Below are 20949 nucleotides of genomic sequence, written 5' to 3' on the forward strand. Positions count from 1 at the left end.
TTTAAAATTGAGGAAGGCGGCAAATCAGTCAGTCTTAGTGCCGGGCGAGTGTTGTAATCGAGCATTGTCAGAGTTTTATCAAGAAATTTTTAACAGTTTAGAACCAGTCACTGAAAGAGAAACTCATTGTGTGACTGTTTACACTTCTCCTGGAGCTACTGGCTCATTATTTACTGATCCACCACAGATTAAAATAGTTTGCTCGAGGCTGAGAAAAGGAACTCCCGCCTGTTTTCTTTGATTCGACTCCCCCGTGTTGAGGCTTCACAACCACCTTCACAAGTAAAAGGTAAAGTAATGTCATTCTTTACCTACCAAGCCTTTTAGTGTTTTTTAACTATATTAAAGCACAGAGGGGTTACCTATGAAAATCTATGAAATCAGAAACAGTGTCAAGGTAAACACTGTGGGGGACTGATCATTTAACAGAGAGAGACTGTTGGTCACGTTTGCACTGTAGTGTTTTATTGCTGAGGCAACGTTTTGTGGCTGCTCGTACTGAACACAAACAGGAAAATGTGTTCACACAGGAGCCATAATGTGAGCAGAGCAGCAGCAACAGCTTCAGGAAGAGACATTTTTCAACAGAAAGATTTAATATCTTCTGGGGTGGCTGTGAAAAATAAGATAAAATTCAACATCTTTGTAGTTTGACAGCTATCCAAAGACTAAACGCTAAAATATTTGTTGGAGAATGTCCTGCTCACCAGCTGCTGTCTGAATGGAAAACATTGGCAGTGAAACTCTTTTCCTGTTTCGCCCCGCCATTCAAACCACTTCCTTTATAGATTCACTGGTGTCACGGAGGGGAGGAGGGAGAGGAGAGGGAGGGACTTGGATTCAGACCTAAAATGTTGGTCCTCAGCAAGAGGCCACAGAAGAGACATGAAAACTGTTATGTCATTCTTGTTTTATTACATTCACACATGTATATGAAAGACAAGAATCGGATTCATGCATGGCAATAAGATGATAAAATACACTGTCTTTGTTGGATATTTTAAATAGTTTGTTGGTTTAAACCTTTCAGAGAGACCAATATATTTGTGATGAATAAACATAACTTATATTCAGTGCCACAAACAACTTCTTGTGAACGTTAGAATTTTGGATGTTTGAAAATTACACACAAGTAAAAAAAAAAAAAAAAAAAAGCAGCTTGGAGGAATTTTATCCCATTCCTCAGAACAGAACCACTTCAGTTCTGAGATGTTGGTGGGTTTCCTCACATCAACTGCTTGCTTCAGGTCCTTCCACAACATTTCTATTGGATTAAGGTCAGGACTTTGACTTGGCCGTTCCTAAACATTCATCTTGAAAGATGAATGTATTCTGATGGGGTATTAAAAAACGAGAAAGAGGTCCAATGAGTGTTTTTCATTCTGGATCTTTATTGTTTCATTTCTGTTGCAGGGCATCAGTGTCTGAACTCTGAAATCACTCAGTCAGGATCTGAAGAAACCTCAGATTGTTTGGTGAAAATGCCTCCCAAGTTTTCCAAAAGGCGAAAGACTGATCCAGACATCAGGACCTTTTTCAAGAAGACAGATGTAAGTACCAGCTTAGCTGAGAGTGCTCTACATTCATCGTCTTGACACTTGTAACTTATCTAGGCTGAATTATTTTTTATCAGGACAGTTCTGAAAGGAATGGCAGAAGCACACAGCCGGAGGACGCTACAACCTCTCAGGTGAGGTCTTATATCACTGTGAAATGTTTGCTGTAGGCGTGAGTGGGAGACTCTTTGCAACCTTTCAAATTCATTAGACTATCAAAATTCATGTCTTCATGGACCAATTAATTATGCCAGTGAATTCTAAAAGAATCTGAAGAGAAACTGAAAAGAAAAACTCACCCAGCAAGACAATGACCCCAAGAACACAAGTAGTTCTACAAAGAGCAGTTAAAGAGGAAGAAGAAGAAGATGAATGTTAATCCGATATAACTTTTGTGGAAGGACCTGAAGCAAGCAGTTGATGTGAGGAAACCCACCAACATCTCAGAACTGAAGTGGTTCTGTTCTGAGGAATGGGCTAAAATTCCTCCAAGCTGCTGTAGACCACTGATCAGCAGTTACCAGAAACATTTAGTTGATGTTACTGCTACACAAGGAGGTCACAGCAGATACTGCAAACAAGGGTTAATTTACTTTACACCTCACAGATAAGAACAAAGGAATAATTTAAAAGAATGCACAAGTATAATATTAACTGTTACATTTGTTTGATTTGGTTCTCTTTGTAGATTTTACTTTCAAGACATTTTGAGTCATTTTTCCACAGAAATCATTTGTATCATACATATAAACAAAATAAATTTTAGGAGGATGATCAATATGTTATAAATATATCTATTTGTATATCATCTGTGCAAAGCTTACATTGTTTGGTCTTAAAGTTTCAAGATGCTCTCTGTGTAAAACTCTGCAAAGGTTTCTTTGGCCCTAACTTCTTGGTTTCCACAAGAGTATTAGGTGGGAACATCATAACTTTACTAATATTAATGTTACATCATGATATGTTTTAAACTTGTTTTCATTTCGCAGACTTCTGCTTCCACTCCAGTGAAAGTGAAGAAAGAGAACGACAGAGGTTCCTTGGTGAGTAGACCGTGATACAGCTCATGCACAAACTAGGTGGCATGTTTTTGTACAACAATGGCTTTTAACTTTTATTTTCTTCACTGTTTTCATGCAGGCTGGACATTCACCACATCTCTTCAAAGTGAAATTCAATTCATCTGCCCGTAAGGAATACACCATTCATTGTAATCAGCCTTGCACAGTACTGGAGGCAATAAAATCTGATGAAATATCTATGAAGATGATTAAGAGTGTAGATGAGAACATTATCATTCAGCTGGGTAAAGAGGATAAGGAATCTATTCTTCCAACACACTTTCCTTGTTCTTGTATAACAGATGGTGAGTCTCTGATCATATCATATAAATCAGAAAAGGTTGAACAAACCCAAGACCTTGACAAGACAGTATATCCAAGAGATGAATATTCTGTCTTCTACATTGATACAGTGGGAGGAGAAAACACTAAAACAAAGACGCTTTTCAGAAGCTACTTTGTCAAAAAATTCAAGTATCTCTGTGTTTATGGAAAGAAGGGGATGACTGTGGAGGAAGCTCTGAAAAGAGACGGTCGCTTCATTGATGATCTAGGTGAATTCACTCTGTCTCACAATGACAACCCGAACATCCAAACAACACGCAGACAACCGGTTGACTCCCTAGATCAGAAACAGGTTAAGATATGTCTCCCAAAGGACAACACACACAAAAAAGGTGCAAATCAACAGGGTGAACGTGAGCAGCAGGAAACAACATCAAATAGTTCAAAGAGACAAAGTGAAACTAGGTCAGTCTCAGAAGTCGCAAAGCAGAGTGGAATCAGTGTAAAAAGAGTGGTGGAAAAGGTTGACAACACTGAGGAGATTTATAATCGACTGCGTGAGCAGTTTCCAGATCTTAAAGAGTTGATGGAGAGTAGATTCCCTGGAGATTCTTATCAGGAAGAACTAGACCTGAGGAAGGAGAACTTTGGAAAGATCCAACAGGCTTTTAGTGAAGTTCACAGAGTCAGGAAGCTGCTCAAACTTGGCGAGTCAGTTTGTAAAGTAGTTGTTCAGGATGTTTGTAATGGAACTGGCTTTGTGCTTTTTGATGAGTTCATCCTGACTAATGCACATTTATTCAAAGGTTACGTTGAGGAGAAAAACCTGCAGGATGGTGTTGAGGTGTTTGCTCTGTTTAATTATGATGATCCTGAGCCACACATCAATTACTACTGCTTTACTGCAAAGACGAGACTCGTTGACATTGACTTTGAGCTTGATTATGCCGTAGTGGAGCTAAACCCTGAGGCCCTGAAACCCAACCAACAAACAATAGCAAACAAAAAGGTGCCACCAGGCCTTCTGCACATATTTGGTCCACTGCCTAGCAATGGTGAAGCCTGTCTTATTGGTCACCCAGCAGGAGGACTGAAACAAATGGATCCTACATGTATCATTGAGAAAGAGAAGAGAAAGCAGGTGATCGATGATCATTTACATCCATACAAAGATCATATGTTCATTGTCCACTCAATCAGTCAAGTTATCAAAGATCAAAACATTGAAAGCATAATTATGGGTAGAAATAAAGCAGACAAAGTAGGGACATACAACACTTTCATGTATCACGGAGCTTCTGGCTCCCCAGTGTTTGATGCTCTTTGCAGAGTTTTTGGTTTGCACACAGCAGGATTTGTCTATGGGTTTTCAAACCACACGAAGAGTGTGATTGAGTATGCCATACCTGTGCTTACTATATTTGAGAAGTTTGTGGGCAATCTGAGGGACAGTGGAAACGAGGAGCTGCTAAACAAAGTTAAGACGGCAGCAAAGAAAAACAGGGCTCTACAAGAAATACTGAACACAGAGATGGAAGACACTGAGGTGCCAATGGAGGAGTAAACTCGGCTTTGTGCAATTCATTCACTTTTAATCTTAATAAGCATTCCCTATTTTACATCACTCAGGGTTCAGGTTGACCTAACATGAAATGTCAGAGTAGAGAGAAAGATGTAAATCAGCTTTTATTTATTTGATTAATTCCCAATAGTTTAAAGGTTTAAATGCACTGAGTCAGAATTTGGTAGCTTTGACTTGAAATTGTTGAACTTGAGTCAAACTTCCACAAGCAACATGATGTTGCAACCCCCGTGCTTCACAGTTGGACAGGTGTCCTCCTCCATTTTTGTTTCCCCCTCCAGACATAACAATGGTCGTTTTGGCCAAACGACTCAGTTCTTGTGTCATAGGACTGTCAGATAATCCTCGAGAAAGTACGGTCTCTGGTCCCATGCAGCAAACTGTTGTCTGTTGTTTTCTTGTTGTTTTTTTATTGCAGTCTTCAGTGGCGCATTCTTGATCTGTACTCGTCATACCAAAGTATGTTCATCTGTAGGAAACAGCACACATGTCTTTCCTGAGTGGTATGATGACTGTGTGGTCCCGTGGTGTGTAGTATCATTTGCTCAGATTAATGTGGTACATTCAGGGATTTGGAAATTACTTTAAAAGGATGAACCAGGCTTAGTAGTAGTGGTCTATATATTTTTTTTTTCTTAAAGTGCCTGACTCCTTGTAATGAACTCAAATGTTCTCAGTCATCCAGGTGATGGTATATCCAGAGAAACTCTACAGGTCCAGTTTCTCTTATTTCATCTTTGTTTTTTGGATACTTCTGTTTGAAGGCACAGTCTGTTGAGTGTATGTAAACTTCTGACCCACTGAAATTGTATAAATTCTACATGATATACAGTATATGTCGTGCATAAAGGAGGTGTCCTAACAGCCTTATCAAATCTATTGTTTAACATAAAAAATCTGTTTTATTTACTTAAGCCTGAAGGTATGTAAACCTCTGACCTCAGACTTCCCAGATCAGAGACTCATCATGTTAATGGTAAAACACATGTGGCTGCACACATTGGTATATTCTTTTATTTTTATTTTTATTTTCTATTTCACTCAAAGTGACTTTAGGATTGAACATATTACATTTTGTTTGAAAGTGTGCCTCCAGTTTGGTCCAAACTCACAAAATCCAACTTTGCATTTTGGGTGAACTGGATGTTGTTAAGTGACCTTTAATTAAAATCATCTACTGTTAACTTGTTGATGAAATGTTAAATAATCATAGCTGAGTGGTTTAAGCATTCTTATTAACTATTTACTTGATCTTACTTTGGCTCCTGTTGTATTATCTTTGTACTTCATTAAAACTTGTTTTGTTCTCCTCAGTTTCCTGTCATTGATGTTTTCGTCTTAATTCAGGCTCCATGTAATGAAGGTCACTGTTCCCACATCTCAATCTGAAACAACCCTAACCCTAACCATCTCAACAACACATCCATGTGTGCTGTAGTTACCACATGTGGGATTTATCTTGTGCAGGTAGTGGTGCAGGTAGATTGAACACCTCATAAAATCACATCTAAGAACGTTTTCCCATTATCATACTCATCGAAGAAACTGTCAAGCAGGTATGGGAATTTCTTTCACAAGCGTCTTCACTGGAACTGAAGGATGAACTGATTTTGGTGGTCAAAGAACAAAAGTTTGCACAGCTGTGGGTGCTAAACTTTGTGCTGCAGGGATCACAGACAAACTAAGTTCAAGACATAAAACAGTCCCACAGAATGTCATTTAAAAAAACTTTGTCATAGGCGACAATACTTCCTTGTGATAAACTCAGTCCAAATAATGGGCCCAAATAAAAGGATTGACTAATTAATTTCAGCAGCTCATCCGTCAAGTTAGTTTTTGCACAGCGTATTAAAAAAAGGTGTTGAACAATTGCCGATTTTGAAGTCGACTAATATGTGGTGAATGTCGAGTTGATGTTGATAATGTCACACATAAAAACCCAGTAGAAAGTAATGCTTGGCAACAATGAAATCTATATTCTTGACCTGAATACATATTGGAACGTCTCACACAAAAGAAGCTACGGAGGCTTTTTTTTTGTAAATTTATTGAAGCTTGAACACAGGCTACTGTCAGCCATGGACCACATCAACACCATAAACACCGTCAGTCTGACACATCTAATACGCGGCTCTCAGCTCTACCATAACTCAAGTCTCTCGCATGGTGCATTCACTGACATCAAGGACCACAACCACAGCAACAATATCAACTAACAGAACACAAAAGAACATGTTCAAACATTGATAAGCAGGTAGAGCTTATCAATCCTGTGCACTGCAGATATATATAGTCTATATAAATCAGCACCGTCAAGTCAATAGCATTTAATAGTACTTTTCAGCATGTTGTAAGATATAATAATGTAGCCGGGATAAAAAAAATAAAAAAATAAAAACGTGGTATTTCTCCAAAGCCTTTTCCATTCACCAACAAATAGTTGATGTACAGCCTCCTTCTCTCTGTTACCACAGGACGTTTGGAGAAGTTGTTAACTGACTGCTGTCCAGAGAATTTGGACCGTTCCTCTGCTAGCGTTAGCCCATGTCTTTTCAGATGCATTGCAGTAGTACTTTAGTTGTATTTCAGGCCTGACATGTCACGGTAGTATGGGCTTCGTCTTTAGTGAAGTATTTCCACACACTTGATGAGCCGCTGCTAGTTTGCTGCAATGACCCACTTGGCTCCTCACCTGTCTTCTAGGAGGCGTCCATGTTGTTATTGTCACATGATTGACAACTAGTCAACTTCCTGCTTAAAGCGTCATGACACAGCAGTGAAGTCGACTAGTTGGTACAACCCCTAGTATAAAATGGGGGTGAGGGTATTCATGGCTGTGCTTAACCCTTTTGACTCACCTAACTATTTTTAATTATGTGCTGCTGCATTTTCTCTTCTTTACTCTTTTCCCTTCTTCATTGCACACCTCTTTTTGATTTTTGGCTTTTAATTGTCCTTTTACCCTTTTCCAGCCTTTCTCCTTGTCTTTCATTCGAGTTCGTCTCCTCTCAAAGCATTGCGGAGACTCCTCCAGAACTCCCCCCTCCTCTCCTCCTCCTGAGGCCACTCCAGGTAGGTGGTGGAGCTCATGAGTTTGCGTAGTTTGTAGAAACGTTTCGGCACATCATCCTTGGCCAGCGGCTCCAGCAGGATCAAGATGGCCGCGTCTCCGCCGGTTTGTCCTTCGAAAAGCCAGAAGTGGGAGAAGTCTAGCTCGTAGCGGCACCAGTCAGACTGGACAAAGTTTTCGGAGAGGACGAAGACGGTACGCCGGCTGCGCTCCATTGCACTCATGATGTTGTCCACAATCCAGTGACCAGGAAGGAAGTCTCTCTTGTGGAGGCATAGGTTCAAAGGTTCTTGGCTTCTGGGATCGCTACTGTCACTCTCACTGTCGGAGAACAGACAAGAAAGGAAATTTAAGCATTTCTCTCTCTTTTGAGTATCCTGATGAACAAGTAAAGAACCATAACTTAATAGCAAGGCCATACATCTTGATGGTTAGAAAAAAACTCTGTATTATTTGAACAATCTTTCTTCCACTGTCTCTTTATCAGCCAGGACTTTTGGTTTTTTCATTTTTCTATCCATGTACAGTGCGGCATCAGAATTTTCTATGTTTGATTGAGTGATTTGATTGAAGTGTTTATTTCGAATATGCAAACCAAAATAAAAAATAAAAGTAAGGCAAAACATTTAAACATAGAAATACACCCCTCTATGTTTCTGCAAACAATTACTCAAAACATTCGTGGATTTCAACTCCTGAGTGTAAACAAAGAAGAACCCAATCAAACAAATAAAACAGAAATATTATACTTGTGTATTTGTTTGGAGTTTGGAGATAAAAAAAAAAATAATAATAACATGGGGGTGCTAATGTCCTGGTTTGGGCCTATTCTGCCGCATCTGGACCAGGACGTCTTGTCATCATTGATGGACCAATGAATTCTGAATTCTACCAGTGAACTCTGAAAGAAAATGTCAGGACATCTGTCCATGAGCTGCATGTGAAGAGAAACTGGGTCATGCAGCAAGACAACGAGAACCAAGAACACAAGTGGTTCTACAAAAGAACGATTAAAGAAGAACAAGATGAATGTTTAGGAACGGCCAAGTCAAAGTCCTGACCTTAATCCAATAGAAATGTTGTGGAAGGACCTGAAGCAAGCAGTTGATGTGAGGAAACCCACCAACATCTCAGAACTGAAGTGGTTCTGTTCTGAGGAATGGGCTAAAATTCCTCCAAGCTGCTGTAGACCACTGATCAGCAGTTACCAGAAACATTTAGTTACAAGGAGGTCACAGCAGATACTGGAAACAAGACTTGATTAATCTTCAATAAATAAATGCCAAAGCATAACATTTGTGTTTCATTTGTTTGATTGGGTTCACTTTGTCTACTTTCAGGACTTTTGCTAATGTTTTGAAGACATTTCTGAAGGGTGCAAATACTTATATGCCTATGACATATGCAAATATAAGAAGGTAAGTACACCCAACGCATCAGTTTCATAAATGAAAAGCGACCGTGCAAAAATAGTCTTTAGTTCTGTTCAAATTATCATTGTATTGAGAATACTTACCTTGGCTCCTCCAGCTCAGGTACCAGGAAGTTTTCCACCCAGCTTGCATCTCTTTCACTGTAGGAGACAAAAGCATCGAAGGACACCAAAGCTTCTGAACCTGCCATATCTCTGTTTTGTTGCCGGCGCCGGGAGCTACGCTTGGCCTTGAGCCACGCCCAAGTCATCTTTAGGTACCAAAAGGCGTGGAGGCGCCACAGCAAGACGCACACCAGAACTCCTACGAGCAGCGACAACCCGCAGCTCACGGACACAAACAAGACCCGCTGGCACACCACGACAGAAAGGTGGACTTGACCCAGGGGTTTCCCCTGCAGGTAGAGCGGGGAATCGCAGACGTAGCTGTCCTCTCCATCTGTTAACTGCACACCTCCATCTCCTTTAAGCCTCGACTGGAAGAAGGCGACAAACTCACAGGAACACACAAACTTATTCTGACCCGCCTGGAGGTTCTCGAGTCGTCTGTATGACTGGAGGTCCGCGAGGCTGAACATGTTCAGGGTGTTTGACTGTGAGAAAAAACATGGGGTATCATGCTAGGGAACACCAGCAGGATTGGAAGCAGAAAGACAAGATATGATTGTTTCTTACCTGTATTGTCAGCGTTTGCAGATTGGGAAAGAAGTTGCCATCTGGCAAAATCAGCAGCTTGTTCCCAGAGAGGTGGAGCTCTCTCAGCATCGGGAGACTCAGAGTGAAATCTTTGAGGTTGTTGTTACTCAGATCCAAAATCTATAAATAATAAAGCAGAAGTTTTAAAGGATTTTGATGTGATGGCGTGTGAAGCTTGTTGGGATTAGAATTTTGCGGTCTAATCTCCATACCTCCAGGGTTATGGGGAGACAGGAAGTGGTGGTGGTAAGCTTAGCCCTGGAGATGTTCAGATATCTCAGGGTCGAGGGCCAGGTGCAGCTTGAGGGCATGGAGTTGTAGCTGGTCCTGCTGATGTCCAGGTGGGTTAGTTTGGAGAGCTTTGCCACCAGACGGCTCACTGTGGACAAAGACTGAACAGAAGACTTCTTCAAACCTTCACATTCCTAAACTCTGATATAATTCTCATGTAGACAAGACACCTTCAAAGCGTTTCCACTGATGTTTAAAACTCTGAGTTCCTTCAGAGTTTGCTTTGTGTCGCACAGCAACTCCACCAATGTCAGGTCAGTCAGCAGGTTGTCGGACAGGTCCAGGTACTGCACGTTCACCAGCATTTGGGACGTGGGACAGGGCAACACAAAGACCTGGTTGAAAAAGTGTATTGTAGTGAGAAGAGCTGCTGGTTCCAGGTTTTTCATTTTTTTCTTTTTTCTTGATGTGACCCATATGTTTCTTACGTAAATGTGGTTGACGTGTCTCGGTGGGTCATGCAAACCTGGCCCTCTCACGTCTGTTGTACGTTGAGGTGCTGATTTAGTTTTAGCGGGATATATTGTTTCTAAAGGTCACCCACACACATACCTTGGAGTTTATGACTGACACCCTCCTGGGATAATGCATCAGAAACTTCAGCTCCACAAATGAGACAAACTTGAAGATATCCAGCACCACTGTGTTGCGGATGAAGAACTCATCAATGCTTTTGTGGTCGGTCCAGCTGGCTCCCTCCCACCTAGCAGCAACCGAAAAAGAATAATCAGGGACAGTATCCAACAGTCATCCAACGTTTAATTCTCTTATTAGACTTTTTTCTTCTTACAATTCAGTGCTTTACTAAAAGCTCTTTGTATATTTATATATCTAGCTGGTTGGTTAATATTGGTAGGACAGTTTCTTCTGATCTGACACCTGAGTTGTGCTCAGACCAACTCAATACCCAATGGAACACCGGTGTGGGATGGGATGAGATGGGGATAGGACAGTTTCAGTTTGATCTACAGTGCGTTTCTCTTCACCTCCACAGCCTCCTTCTTAGCAATGAAATGGTTTATTGGTTCATAGCTCTTGTAGCCTAGTCTAAATGCATACATGTCTGGTTTTGGATGATTTTCTACAACACAACTCTTCTCTGCTCTTATTGAGCTGAATGGATGCTGGTTCTGGTTTCCCACCTGCCCTCGCCAGTCAGCGTGGCGCCGTCGCAGGAAATGGAGGTGAGCGGCACTCCATCCATGACCACCAGGAAGTTGACCATGGCCTCATCAGACAGAGAAAAGTTCCGAAAGAAGATTGACCTGAAGAGTGTCCCCGCAGGAGAGTGAATTATTATTATAATTTTTCTGAGAATCAGAAAAAAAAAAAAAAAAACAGGACAAATGATGGGATATTGTTGCTGGACCTGATCCTTTTGCTGGCTGCCTCTCTGAAGCACTGAACAGTCTCATTGTTACTCAGATGGAGGTTTTCCAGAATGATGGGCGTCTCAGGGTACGACACATCCCCGAGCATAGCCGAGGCCATGGCCACGTTTGTCAAAATCGGACCTTGGAGGTTCAAAGTTACCTGACCCAGCGGCCAAATGTCAGCTAGCGCACCAGACTCGTATCTGTAGAGACAGTCAAACAAAACTGGACATGAAAGAGGAACTTTACAGGGAAGATCTAATGAAGCAAGACACATTATGACTTTAGTAGTGCATTCATACACTGTCCCGCTGCTCCAGGTGTGGATTAACCCAATCCTGGCTTAAGCCTGAGTCAGTTCTGACAGTTGGATTTCATTATGGGGCATGGCTAGTCCTAGTCCTAACCCTTCATCCTTCATCCTGTTAATATCTTGACTAAATAGCTCCATCTAAACATCTTGATTCTCTGACAGCAGTCACCATCTGTCACCAATATAATGTATGGACAAACTTTTATCATGTGCCCTAACTGTCCACAGTTAAACCACACTTCAAAAGCACAAGATGAGGCAGCCAGTACTTCGCCAGTGCTCATGGAAGAGGGCACCATTGAGCCACAGGTTCCTGCTTATTCTGCAGTTGCTCTTCTTCTACGCTGAGACAAGGTCACGGTGGCAGGCCGTATATTTTTTATTTTTTCTGAGGCTGAATGCCAAAAATGAAAGATCATACATCTAAGTTTAAAGAAAACAGAAGTGGTGAATAATGGAAGAGCTTTTGTTGCACAGCCTGGATTAAAAATGGATAAAGTCATCATATGATCTGCATATTGTGATTACGGGCATGATTTGTTTTCAAATATAGTTCAGTCTCATTTCACTTTTCAAAATTGAAATCCGTTTGATTTATTTTTTGTGTTAAATGAGTATAAACTGTGGAACCGCTATAGATTTAAATATGTACCATAAAGAATTCTCACAGAAATAACCAGTTAGTGTGGAAGCAGCCAACTGAATGGTGAACTTAAGTTATTCTATTGAATGAAAGCGAGTTGTTTAAGGATTCAAACAGGATTTGATTTCAAAATAACCTTTCCTGAATATGTAAGCGTCCGCGTAGTTCTGCTGGGAAGACTCCAATACGTCACTTATTCATTCATTACCCTTAACCAATCAGCAGCCCCGCCTGTCTTTATAATGAACCGTGTCACGCACCTGTCTGGCTGCTTTCAGGTATCGATTTTCGACGTCAATTACGACAATCGTCTCGTTCCGTAGTAGCTATGTCGCTTAAAGAGATCGCCTCGTTGCCCATCTCTGATTCCGACGACGATGATATGATCCTTCCAACTCCTTCCCCGAAGCGCCGGAGCACTCGCGTTCGGGTGAGAGAATCGCCCTGGGCCGGCCGGCCCCCCGAGCAAATTATTAGTTTACTAGAAAGTCGGGGAATTCCCATCCAAAGAGGAACTTCAAAGGAAGACCTCCTCCTTATGGCATCTCAAATATTCGGTAACCCCGAGCCGGATCATCAGCCGGACAAATCAGCATCACCAAGCCCCGAAGCACAGCCGCAGCCAGCAAAGACAAGAAAGAAACGTCTCGTAAAATCACCTTTACCTCGGCCAGCGAAGAAAACGAACAAATTAACAACAGGACCTACGGCTTCTACCTCACGGGACGGGGCTGCCAACGAGCCAGCATCAGACCAGATCCTCCAAGCCATCCACGTCCTGGCTCAGTCCGTTAAAAGTCTGGAGACCAGGATGACCACCTTCGAGAACATCGCCTCCGGCCCTTCGACTTCTTTCCCGGCGCCGGCTTCGCAGTTTTCACCAACGGTTCCCACCGATCAAAATCAGTCCACTCCCTCAACCGCATCACCGCTCCTCCAAGATTCATCCGCGACCGGAACACCCTCCGGCGCCTCCGCTGCCACGGGCTTACAAGTCTACAGCCTGGCGACAGCCGCTCCAGCCCTCGCCCTCGGTAGGACGTTTATTTCCCCCGCTGCGGCGGCTGTTTCTTCTTCATTGAGATCGAACATCATCCAAGGTAAAGACGTGAACTTGGCTTCATTACTTTTGCCGTCACCAGCCCGTGATCGTCAATTTGTAGACTGTGGAGACGTCTCAGTCATGCTCAAATCCTCTGACCCCAGATTGCATCGCAATCCGCCATTCGGCGAATTCGTCATCGCTTTCAGCGTTTACAGAGATATTTTATGTAACGTCTATCCTGACAGAAGAGAGGAGCTGGACACTTATTTAGCCATGATGGCCGATTTCAGCCAGCGCTACGGTGGGACTCTCTTTTATGAATACCACCTAGCTTTTTCTGCCAAATCCGCCGCTTTCTTAAGCATGCATAACAGCAGGCTGAATTGGGCCGTAACAGACTTCGAACTGTTAGTTCGTCATTTCGGCGGGCACCGCACATTAGCCTGTGTCATATGTAGTGCTCATAGTCACACCGCTGCATTCTGCCCCAAGGCACACGACCAAAAGCCGTCTTCTGCTGTCCCAGGCTCCAATCCAGTAAGCAGTGGGTGCGACAGGCAAGGTCGCCCATTCATACGCTTTAATGGGGCAACTCTGTGTAATAACTTTAATGAAGCTGTGTGTTCTTTTAATGAATGTCGTTTTCTGCACGTTTGTAGTTTCTGCAAAGAACCCCACCCGAAATCAGTCTGCCCCCGACGCACGAGGCCTCCCAAGCGAGGAAAAGCTCCGTTAAAGAAATTCTAAGCAGGCATCCATCGACCCCCATTAATATAACAATCCTCTCACACCTTCTGTCCTCCCATCCAGACCCCTCATTCGTTAATTATTTGCTCACGGGCCTTTCTCAAGGATTTCGGGTGGGCGTTACGTCTTCACTTAGCAAAGCATTTATTGCTAAGAACCTTCAGTCTGCTCTTACTGAACCCGATGTAGTCTCAAACTTGTTGGCTAGAGAAGTGAATAAAAACTACGTCATCGGTCCCTTCAGTTCGCCTCCCTTCTCTACCTTCAGGATAAACTCTCTAGGAATAGCGACCCGCAAGTACTCAGGCAAGAAGCGGTTTATTTTCGATATGTCATCTCCTCACTCCGATATCATAGCCAGCGTTAATGAGTGCATTCCCCAGCAGCCATTCTCGCTATATTATGCATCTGTCGACAACGCGATTCACCTGATTAAATTAGCAGGCGAAGGAGCGTGGTTAGCAAAAGCAGACATCACAGACGCCTTTAAAGTCATGCCCATCCATCCCGCAGACTGGCACCTCATCGGGGTTAAATGGGAGTCAAAATTTTACTTCGCCGTCAGACTGACCTTCGGCTGCAGGAGCAGCCCCTGCATATTTAATTGCCTGTCAGAGGCCTTGTGTTGGATTCTGCTAAACGTCTGCAAATTGCCATTCGTTTTACACCTTTTAGACGATTTTCTGCTAATCGATTTCCCGTCTCCCGAATCATCAGTGCTCGACTCCCTTAAGCAAGTGTTCCATGACGTAGGCGTACCCCTCTCTATCGAGAAAACAGAAGGTCCTTGTAAGTCTCTCGTCTTTCTCGGAATCCTCCTGGATTCAGCGGAAATGAAAGCCTCTCTCCCAAACGAGAAACTAGTCAGGATTAGGTCCATCGCTGAGACACTTCAGTCTTCCGACGTGGTCTCTAAACGCGAACTCCTCTCACTCCTCGGCCATCTCAATTTCGCCATGAGGATCATTCCGCAAGGCCGCTCTTTCATTTCTCGCCTGCTAAACTTGGCGCATTCAGCCATCAAATTAAGCGACCTGGTCCGTCTCGACGAGGGCTGCAGATCTGATCTGAAATTCTGGTCTCATCTTCTGAACAACTGGAACGGCATCTCGTTCTTTTATAATGACGTGCCCGAATCATCAGAGTCACTGGCATTATACACAGATGCAGCTCCCTCTGTCGGTTTTGGGGGTTTTTACCAAGGGCAATGGTTCGCTGAGAAATGGTCCCCTGACTTCTCAGAGTTTGCCCTCGGGTCCGCCTCTTCAGCATTGTACGAGATCCTTCCAATCGTCGTAGCCAGTGTCCTATGGGGCGCCACTTGGTCTCGCAAACGGATCAACATATTTTGTGACAACGAAGCAGTAGTATGCATCCTTAACAAAGGACGATCCCCACGCAACAAAATCATGTCCCTTCTTCGACGGCTAACTTGGCAGTCCGTCATGCATAATTTTATCATCAGTGCAGAACATATCCCCGGTTACCAAAACATAATCGCAGATGCTCTCTCTCGTTTTCGATTCCAGGAGTTCAGACGGCGCTGCCCAGATGCCGACCCGGAGCCGATAGCGTGCCCATCGTTCCCAGCTCTAATCTTGGATTAAAATCACCTATAGCCTCACTGTTAGACAGTGCTAGACGCTATATGATTAAAGGAATAGCCCCAAGCACTCTTAAAGTTTATAAGTCTGCTTGGACCTGCTTTACATTATTTTGCCTTTCATTACAGGCACCCATCTTCCCGATACTCGTCCCAACCGTGTGCGCTTTTATCGTCCATAATTTCGAAACTCGTAAAATCAAAGTCACATCAATCAGAAGGATGTTGGCTGGCATCCAATTTCACGCAAGGCTAAATGACCCTAATTTCCCAAGCCTGTTCTCAACACCATCCATACGGTTGCTACTTAAAGGAATAGCTAAAACTACGGTAACCGTTCCGGATCAACGACTTCCTATCACCCCTTCCATTCTCCGCACTTTGGTATCTAGACTACGGCAGGGGTTATTCACACCGTATATCGATATTCTTCTAGAAGCAGTTTTCCTCATGGCTTTCTACGGTTTCATGCGTTCTGGAGAATTCTGTTCTGACGCCCAGATTTTTAACCCTTCTCGAGACCTTGCAAACTCCGACATCCGTTTTTCCTTGCGCTACTATACTATCTGGCTGAAACATTCCAAAGCAGATACATCAGGCTCAGGCACCTCTATTAAAATCTATAAATTGCTTCCTACTTTTTGTCCTTATCTATCCATGATTAACTACTTAAAATTACGCTCACATTCTCCAGATAATTCACCGTTATTTATTCTTCCTACGGGGCGACCCCTGTCCAAGCACTGGTTTAAAATCCACCTAACAACGGTGGTGAGGAGTTGTGGCCTCTCGCCATCGAACTATACCGGGCACTCCTTTCGCATTGGCGCTGCTACCGCAGCTGCCGAACTAGGATTACCGACATCATCCATCAAATTGCTCGGAAGATGGTCCTCATCAGCTTTCCAATCCTATATAAGACCTGAGGAGGATCATCTCATTCCAGATGCTCAGTTGGCACTCTCAAGAATCAACTAAGGTATACTTGCAAACGTCTGGTGGTGGTTACCTTCATTGTAGTAGGCTACTAAAGCCATGTTTCCCTAACTCACCCTCGAGTAACTAAATCTTCCGACAAATTTACGTACAGTCAGCACCTTGTATTCTTAGTAGTATATTCTTGCACACTGCTCCGCTTCCCTTTCCAAGTTTAGTAAAACCATCTTCTATTCATTGTTCTAATATCAAGTCACCATATCTTTCATGAATTCCTTCATGCTCATCGAAGAAAAGAGGTATCTTCGAGATACCCTTCGTCAAATCATATCTTTCGAAATCTTCCATCAGGCTATCACGACCCTGATAAATCTCAGTATCTTAGTTTTAAATGATAAATCTCAGTCTGGCTCCCCCCAGACTCTTCGTTTTAAATGATAAATCCCAGACTCTTCGTTTCTTCATCATCGTATCTGTTTATCCTCCTGAATATGCTACATCGAATCATCGTCAAGCACATGCTTTTCGCAATCACGTGTCTTTGTGTCACGTTTCATTCGTCATCGTTAATCATGAGTCATCATCAAAGTCAATAATATGTCATGGTCATCGTCAATCATGCGTCATCGTTAATCATGTGTCTTTGTTTTCATTACTTCATCATCGAATCAAGCTTCCGTTCACCTCAACATCGCACCTAAGAAGGCCTATAAGCCATGATCGGCTCATAATGGCCAATTCACTTCACTCTCCTATTTACAAAATATCTTATATTGCACCTGACCTCTCTGGACCTCAATTAAGTAATTAACATCACCCTGTCAACCACGCGGTGTCATGTCAACCTATCTCAGGTGCAAAGCTTTATGCATCCCGTAAATTACTAATTAGAATATGTTATGCTCTATTCCAGCGGACATGATCTTGAGAAGTGCCTGGTACGTATTTTCCACTTTTATTCTTTGGGGGTAGGCTCCGCCCCTGCCGTCTCACTCCGGCAGGATCTGCAGGGTCCGATCGCTTCGAAACCTGGACCGAGGACGGGGCCTGCGCCAAAGACTTTCCATATTGCCAACTGTTATGTCTGTAAATCCTTCTCTCTCTGATGTTCTCTTGTCTGTACCCGGCTGGCCTTAGGCAGATGGGTCCCTCCATATGAGCTGGGTTCTGCTCGAGGTTTCTTCCTGCTAAAAGGGAGTTTTTCCTCGCCACAGTTGCCTTCAGGCTTGCTCTGGGGGTTTCAGGCCGGGTTTTCGTAAAGTGTCTTGAGACGATTTGTATTGTTATCGACGCTAGATAAAATTTAATTGAAATGAATTGTATTGAATTATATGGATTAAATAATTAATTCTTATGCACATCGTTGTTTCCCGAGTCTTCCTGGCTGAACTGCTTTTTAGGATTTAAAACAGGGGTGTCAAATTTGATCTCAAGCCGGCAGGACCATAATAAAAGCATGATAATGTATTAATAACGAAAACTCAAAAATGTTCCCTTTGCTTTATTGCAAGGAAAGTACATATTTTTGCAACATTTTTTGAGTTTAGTTTTATGCGTTGACACTGTTGTTTAGTTCTGGGTCTCAGTGTTGTGTTATGTCCACAACTTTTACTAAAACAGCACGACCCTTGGTGGACAAATTAGGAATAGGCAGCAATTTTATTGAAAATTTGCAGTAAAAGGTCTCTTGGGGAATTTTCGCATTTTGCAAAGTCATCCCGCAGGCCAGACTGGACCTTAAAATGGGTGGGTTTTTGCCCGCTGCCCTTATATTTGACACCCATGGTTTAAAAACATCAAACATCATGAAATTCAGCCGTTCAGCCGTCAAATGTGAAAATGTTTTTATTTCTCATACATTGTAGCAAATGTAATTAGTTTAGTTTATTTTGGTTTGGTTCAGTTTAGATTAGTTGATGAGTACCACCAAATTGTCAAAGTAGTTGGGGTTTCACACCTGGACAGGTTGTTGGCATGTACAGTGAACTCATCCAGCTGGGTGACTCCAGACAGATCTCCTCTTCTTAGGTCCTCCAGGGCCGGACCACCAAACGCCAGCCTCCTCAGTCTGACGAGCCCCTGAAACACTGGAGCAGAAGAACCCAAGTGGCTGGAGAAGAAAAAAAAAAAAAAACGTTAGAGGGGAGGCTCTTCTAAAACCACCCCCGGACAGCTCCTTAAAGGTTTCCTCGCCATCTTTACACCTTCGACCTTCTCACCTGTACGGGTTGTTGAGCAGGTTGAGCTGCTGCAGAGCCTCCAGCTTGCTGAACCATTTGTGGTTGAGAGAAGTCAGCTGATTGTCTGAGAGATCCAGCTGCTCCAAGCTCCACAGAGAGTCGAACGCTGAGGGATGGATCACAGCTAGTCCGTTACCTGGGGGACAGTAACATCTACGTTTAAACACATCCTGCATTCAAAAACTAAACAAAGGGATTGGTCCGAAAAGACTAGGCATAATCCCACTGTGGAGATCCAGAGTCCTGAGTCGGGTGTGACCCGTCAGGTCATCGTCGGTCACCGTGGTGATGTTGTTGAAGGCGAGGATGAGCGTCAGGGCACGGTCCGTCACCACGGGGACATGGGTGAACCCGCAGTAGGAACAGTTACAAGAAAAATGCTGGTCGCAGCGACTGCAGGACGGCCTCTCGTCATCCGTGTTTGATTCCCCACCCCAGCTCAGGCAGAGGAAGAGGAGGAGGAAGAGGAGGAAGGCAAAGCAGCAGCCATTCGGATGCCTCATACTGTAGGAACAAATAGAACAAACAATAAAAGTGGGATTTGTTTTGAAGCAGCGGTGGACACAGATGCTGAGTGAAGTGAAAGAGACTCCTAAAGGAAGTGAGAATTTGATAAAAGAGGAAGTTTTTCTTTCTTGTTTCTTTTGTACAACGAGGAGGATTTTCTGGGTTCGTTGAGAGGAAGAGGAAGAAGTTAAGGGGGGCAGCTGGAGGCGAGTGTGAAAAGAGGTAGTGAGCATGAAAATTAACTTTTGGGAGGAAACCTTTGTGAGACGGTCTGTGACAATGTTTAAAGGTTATAAAAAAAAAAGTGCAGCACATTTTACACATTATCAGAACTTTTATACATTGAACTCAATTTTCAAGCAGTGTTTAAGTGTTTAAGGACACAGCTTTGTGAAAGATACAGGAAATATCTTCTTAAAACTCGTGTGGTTTCTGTTGCATAACAACTGATGTGTGCACAGGGCCGTGACCACAGTGACTTCCCCTCTGCCTCTGGCTCAAACCAACTCTGTAAAGGTCACGAGCCAGACATCGTGTCTACGGGAATCTTAGAGCTAAGAAAATAAGTTAGATTTATGATGTAATTACTGCCTGTCACAAGGTTGACGTGGAAAATAGGACATTGCAACTGCATGATAACCACTGAAAATAAAATTTTAGAGTAGAAAGAATTGCTAGAATGATGACTTTGTCACCAGTGTTGCACTCACAATGCACTGTGTGTGCAGTTCAGACGGTTGGAATCATTACTTTATTTTCAAAAGAGATGTTTAAAACTCAGAGTGTGATTCTTCACAACCTTTTGGATGCATTTCTCTAAAGCTTTTTCAATAGTTACTTAGTTATTGTGAAAATATGGGTCAATGGACACTGCTTTAAGGACAACAGTCCACATTTATGCCATAAAATCACCACTTAATCGCTAAAATCTGCTAAACTGCTAAAAATGAGCTATGACACTGTTGAACCCCAATTGCATCAAAACAAGTATTTCTGTTTAAGGAAGCACTGGAAATGTTAGAAAGTGTTTAACACAGATTCCTAATCAAAAATGTCAAAAAGTTGCTGGAAAAAAAGGGGAAACCCTCGGTCCATGAGATAGCTCACACTAGCTAAATTGATAATTCATTCATTTTCTGTAACCACTTGTTCCTGTGAAGGGTCACGGGCAATGTTCCCTCTAAGCTGCGCGCTTGCGCAATTGTGCATTAAACAAATAACAGTTTATTCTGTACCATTGCGCAGTGTAACTCAGTGAGTGACAGTTGTCCAGCCAATGATATGATGCGGTTCACTTACACAGCCAATCGATGACATTGGCAGCGCTTTATGTGTACGTGCCCTGCCCATACGCGCCGGTGTTTTGCAGGTTAGCTATGTAACAGTGCGGCGGAGTTAAGAGACGCAAATGGTACTAACCCCTTATTATGGCGAAACAAACGGGCAGTGGCACATCCACTCACCAAGCCAAAGTAAAAAATAAATGTGGTTCTTTTAAGATGGAATGGCTGTCGTAGTGTGTGCAAACAGAAGAACAAGCGGTGAAACTGGGTGACATTATTTGTTTTT

General features: G+C 42.9%; 2 protein-coding genes across 2 annotated transcripts; one reads left to right on the plus strand and one right to left on the minus strand.

Moving 5' to 3' along the window:
- The first annotated feature begins 1125 nt into the window (after positions 1-1125).
- On the plus strand, positions 1126-4483 carry LOC311493582 (serine protease FAM111A-like). The gene is made up of 4 exons (XM_084552313.1): positions 1126-1550; positions 1634-1690; positions 2546-2599; positions 2697-4483. The coding sequence occupies exons 1-4, from the start codon at positions 1482-1484 to the stop codon at positions 4464-4466; spliced, it is 1950 nt and encodes a 649-aa protein (XP_084408439.1). The 5' UTR covers positions 1126-1481; the 3' UTR covers positions 4467-4483.
- Positions 4484-7440: 2957 nt separating this feature from the next.
- On the minus strand, positions 7441-19609 carry LOC311493592 (toll-like receptor 2 type-2). The gene is made up of 11 exons (XM_084552324.1): positions 19100-19609; positions 18853-19009; positions 18591-18743; positions 11343-11549; positions 11116-11238; positions 10526-10676; positions 10144-10308; positions 9895-10074; positions 9662-9802; positions 9071-9579; positions 7441-7875 (listed from the first exon to the last, which is right to left on the minus strand). Exons 1-11 carry the CDS (start codon positions 19374-19376, stop codon positions 7473-7475), a joined length of 2466 nt encoding a protein of 821 aa, XP_084408450.1. The 5' UTR covers positions 19377-19609; the 3' UTR covers positions 7441-7472.
- Positions 19610-20949: the final 1340 nt, after the last annotated feature.

This window comes from Chelon labrosus (genome assembly GCF_963514085.1).
Source record: "Chelon labrosus genome assembly, chromosome: 1".
NCBI lineage: Eukaryota > Metazoa > Chordata > Actinopteri > Mugiliformes > Mugilidae > Chelon > Chelon labrosus.